Source organism: Amphimedon queenslandica, unplaced genomic scaffold (genome assembly GCF_000090795.2).
Source record: "Amphimedon queenslandica unplaced genomic scaffold, v1.1 AMPQUscaffold_13412, whole genome shotgun sequence".
Taxonomy (NCBI): Eukaryota; Metazoa; Porifera; class Demospongiae; order Haplosclerida; family Niphatidae; genus Amphimedon; species Amphimedon queenslandica.
This window is the reverse complement of record NW_003546352.1, coordinates 101224-105928: the sequence shown is the minus strand read 5'-3', so window position 1 is coordinate 105928 and position 4705 is coordinate 101224. Positions and strand designations below refer to the sequence as shown.

General features: G+C 35.5%; 1 protein-coding gene across 1 annotated transcript in view; it reads left to right on the top strand.

Annotated features, from left to right (window-relative positions):
• Positions 1-4030: 4030 nt before the first annotated feature.
• The window catches only part of LOC109581873 (uncharacterized), a 3866-nt gene continuing 3191 nt past the window's right edge, over positions 4031-4705 (top strand). Inside the window, exons 1-3 of the mRNA XM_019996342.1 lie at positions 4031-4145; positions 4216-4305; positions 4353-4698. Of these exons, the coding sequence (XP_019851901.1) occupies positions 4037-4145; positions 4216-4305; positions 4353-4698 (545 nt within the window). The 5' untranslated portion in view covers positions 4031-4036. The remainder of the gene's footprint in view (positions 4146-4215; positions 4306-4352; positions 4699-4705) is intronic.

The following is a 4705-nucleotide window of genomic DNA, read 5'->3' as shown; positions in this document are numbered from 1 at the left end:
TCACGAAGTCACACTCACGGCACATGCACAGAGGATGACAATGGTTGAAAATAGTGATGTTCGATACCGATACCAAAATACTCGATACTTCGATACTACCCAGGATCGAAACGGTATCGAAAGCAATTCCAGTATCGAAACATTCGATTCCGAGTACAATCACACCCACTTAACTACAATAATAGTTAACAAACTACTGGTTAATTTTAAAATTAAAATGTAAATATTTTTTATTAAAAAAATGAACATCCAGAATAATAAATAATGCTTCTCCAGCTGCTCTCTGAACTTTCTCAGTCTTTCTGGATAGTTGGTTGAATCTTTGAGATGGTAAAAAAGTAAAGAAGTGAACAATGAAGCCTGTTTTTAGTGTTCCTGGTCAATTCTAGCAGCAGTAACTGGCTGGAAGCACCTCTGGACTTTGACCTTATCTGGTACTCAGAATCGTACTCGATACCATCGATACTCAGAGAAAAAGTACTCGGAATCGAACCGAATTCATTTTTTCAGGTATCGAACATCACTAGTTGAAAAATTAAATATTGCGAGGCCCCTAATATTACGAAAAAATGTAGTTCCGCGCAGCGAGAAAAAGTGGGCGTGGTCAAAATAGCGGCGCTTCGAGCGCCATTTTATTCTCTTCCTTGCCCACCTGCTTCCAAAATCCTGGAACCGCCTATGCCTGAAACACGAACAGTTCTTGATTATAAATGTAGAAGATCAGTTAGCTACATCTTTATCCAATGCTAAAAGTGCAGAGAACAGCAAAGTAACTGTAGACTTCTTAGTTTTGACATAAACAATCAAAATAGGCAAGTGGCACTACCACACTAAAAGTCAGCCATTTTGAGAAAAACGTCATTTCCGGTTAGAAATAAGAAATCATTAATCAGGCTTGGCTGCCCGACTACAGTTAATTAATTTAACAGATTGGCTGTTAATATAAGGTTCAGCCTGGCCAGACCATTCCCCACTGCCTACAAGTGATTTGGGGCCAGCGAGACTAGTCTCACCCCAGATTATAGGTTTAGCCGGACTAGACTTCGTTGTTTTTGCCTGGCAAGAATGCCATCTAAATGTGAGCTATTCTCTTTCACTCTTCTATCTAGACTCATTCTAACTTGCTCTAATTACTGTTACATTATTTCTTGTTTTAATCCTAGACCATCAATTAAAGAGGTGGAGGAGTTCAGCAACACGACCTTATGTAATTTAAATTCTAGTTTAAATACCGTGTAGCTAGAAATTTCTGTGGCCCAAATATTTTGCAAATTGTCATCAAAATGGCTTTTGCGGATTATATTTTGTAAATTCATCATGCCTTTTAATTTAAATAGGCCAATAAAATTATTATTGTGCATGTACCAAAATTTTGAGGATTAAATTTTTGCAATTTTCCAAATCCACAAAATTAGCAGAAATTTTAAGCCACTAAAATTTCTAGTTATACTACGCTAGGTTGTAGATCAATTTATGTACATTATGAATTTATATCTATGGGTACAAATTTTTGTGAGGGTTTTAGTTTAGCAGATTTCTTGGGTGAGTCAAAATTTATGCAACAGGAAATTAGCATGCATGCCTATGCAAGTTTTCCTATACAAGCAAAACTGGCACACAATAGCGACTTCACTAAAACATAAATTAAGCAAAAAAGAGAAGTAAGCCATTGAAGCTAACCATTATATATTATGCCTTTTTAATGAGTGACGATTAATATGTTTGACTGAAAACACAAACCCTTAATTGAAATTCGCAAAACAAGAACACACTCAAATATTTTACCTGACCTGTGTATATAAGGGTTCAGTAATTGCACAATACATTGCTTTGATAACACATTATTTTAGTACACAATGCACTATCATTACTATTTACGGTTAGTGTAACCGGTTACACACCTTTGTCAGGATTATAGCTATTTAGAATCACTCTGGCTTCACCCTCATCAGGTTCGACGCAGCAAATTATTTTGATTGTAAATTTCAAAAAGGGGAGCGACTGCCCCCTGGCTATAGACCCTTGCAGTGGAGTCAGGTGTGCCTTTAATAACACTTGCAAACATGTTTTTAAAATTAATAAATGCACGATGCCCTATGGATTATCTTAAATAGGTTGTTCTGGTACCTTATGTCTCTTTCCCAGTGTGGACTGTGGTACAAACTTTTCATGACCTAAGTAAGTGTCAATGCTGCAAAGGTTTTGGCCTATATAGCTTTGCAAACAGAGAAGAAATCAAAAAGAAAGAAAGAATTCTATCAGCAACAGCTTCTTCAAGAAAAGGCAGTACTTACTCAGCAACTTGATAATGCTAACACTCTCCTTGAGCAAGCAGAAAAGGATAAATCAACTCTTAAATTAGGTACTATTGTGTTGTACTTTTGTTTATGTGTATATTGTTTACATTATATGATACTATACAATGTTGAGTATAGAAATAGTATCCTGTACTCAATGCCCTTTGCTTACCTTATATGGTATCATTAGCAATTATCATAGTTATGGGCTACTGTACATGCAGTGCAAATTTGTTTAAGCAACAAATATATCATCTTGTATTATATCATCTCAATGTGCATGCACTGTTGTTTTTTGTGGGCATTGTTTACATCATATATTATAATGGTGGTGTGTTACATAATGTTGATATGGAAATAGCATTGTGTACGAGACACCTACGGTGCATGGCCTCGCCCCTATAGCTGCTATGGTGCATGCCTGCACTTCAATAACTGTTTGATTATCAGCATGAAGAGAGTCTGCTCAATACTAGCTTCCTACAGTTGCACTTGCTCTTGAATACCTGCAGAAGTAGCAGCACTGCAGCACATACATGCAAGCAGCTCCAGCCCCTCCCATGCATGTAGATTGAAAGGTGTGGCATTCCATGACTGGAATGAGTGGCAGCAAGAAGACCATGTGAGAAAGAAGCTTCACTTTTTCTTTACTAATCAGCAATATATGATAAACTTGCTGACAAAAAAAGTTGCTGCCTTTGTATATTTGAGATAATATAGGTACTTTAGTACCTATAACCCAGCAAGTTGTTGCTCTAGCGCTGCACAAACGAGTGACCTCAACAATTTCAAGTAAGTATAACTCTTCATCAAGTAAGATTTAGAGAAATCTGTTCATAATTTTTGAAGGCCATGTTCTAATCTACTGAAAAATGCTACCAGCTATCTCTAAAGTGCCAACACAATGGAACTTGGCCCAACTACTCGATTTTCTTACTTTGAAGCTTCTGTACCTAGCACTTGTATTTGAGCAACACAAAACAGTTAAGAAAGACTTTTCCACGTCAAAAAGAAAGATCTAGGAGCTTAGAACACGCTGTGCTAAAGTTATTGTTTATTAAAAACAAGTTTCAGTTTTACAGAATGAATGAATGAATGAATGACAGACACACACAACAACTACCTATACCTCGCGTAGGCGAGGCCAATAACAGGCAACTGTGACCTTAAATTTACTTACTATTACCTACTCTCACCATTATGGTATTATAGTATAATTAGCATTAGTCATAGCACATGGGCTTGTGTGCATGCAATGCAATCTTCGAGCAGCAAATATTGTTTTATTTTTTATTATTGTTTTTATTCATTAATAAAAGATTATGAGAAGCTTAGAACTGAAGTTGCTTTTAATGAAGCATATATAACTAAAATATTGGAAGAGAAGACACAAGTAGAGGAGAAGAAACAGATTATTACTGGTTAGTGTATCATCAGTTCATAATATTAGATGAGAGTATTCTATTAATGTAGAAGATTATGAGAAACTGAAACTCAAAGTAGCTAGTGATACAGAGGAACAATACATAAACGATGTTCAGAATCTTAAAACTGAAGTTTCTGAAAAAGACAAAGTTATAGCCAAACTGACGTCAAAAGTAGAGGAACAATTACAGAATGAGAAACAGATCATTACTGGTTAGTGTATCATCATCAATCAATAATAATTATTAATATTCTATTAATTTATAGACCTTAGAGCTAAAGTGTCTGATAATGAATTGTATACAACCAAACTAATGAAGGAGAAGTCACAACTACAGGAGAGAGTCACATCCTTAGAGGAACAATCCATCAAAGAGACTAGATCCATTGGACAACAATTTAATTTAGAGGAGGAGCAGAAAAGTATGGTATTGTAACTGTATGCTACTAAATTATTTAAGATTGTAATGCACTATAAAAAACTCAAAACAAGATCCTCCATTTTCAAGATTCTTAATTCTAATTTATCTATTATTCATTTCTTTTGTGTTGACTGCAAATTACAACTCAAAGCAATTTATTGGTAAGATTTAAACCAATAAAACAGTAAAATTATAATGTAATATTTAGCTCCATTGCCAGGTGTAGAGATTGATGCTTCTATTAATCAATTAGTAGCTGGTGGTAGTCACACTCAGTTACACTGGGAGGAATATGGTCTTACACTTGAAGTTCCACCTGATGCTCTTCCTTGTGGTTTTATAGCTGAAATTGCTGCATATGTAAGCAATTCTGGTCCATATTATGCTGCCAGTTCAAATACATGGCCAACCAGTACTACAGTATATTGGATATCCAGCAGTAAAGATTTTGTTACTCCTGTGTCGTTAAAGATACAACTTAGCCATGCTGTTAGGCAAAATGTATCATCAGAAATTAAAGTTTTAATGACAGATGTCAGAGCTACTCAAAATGTGCCATAT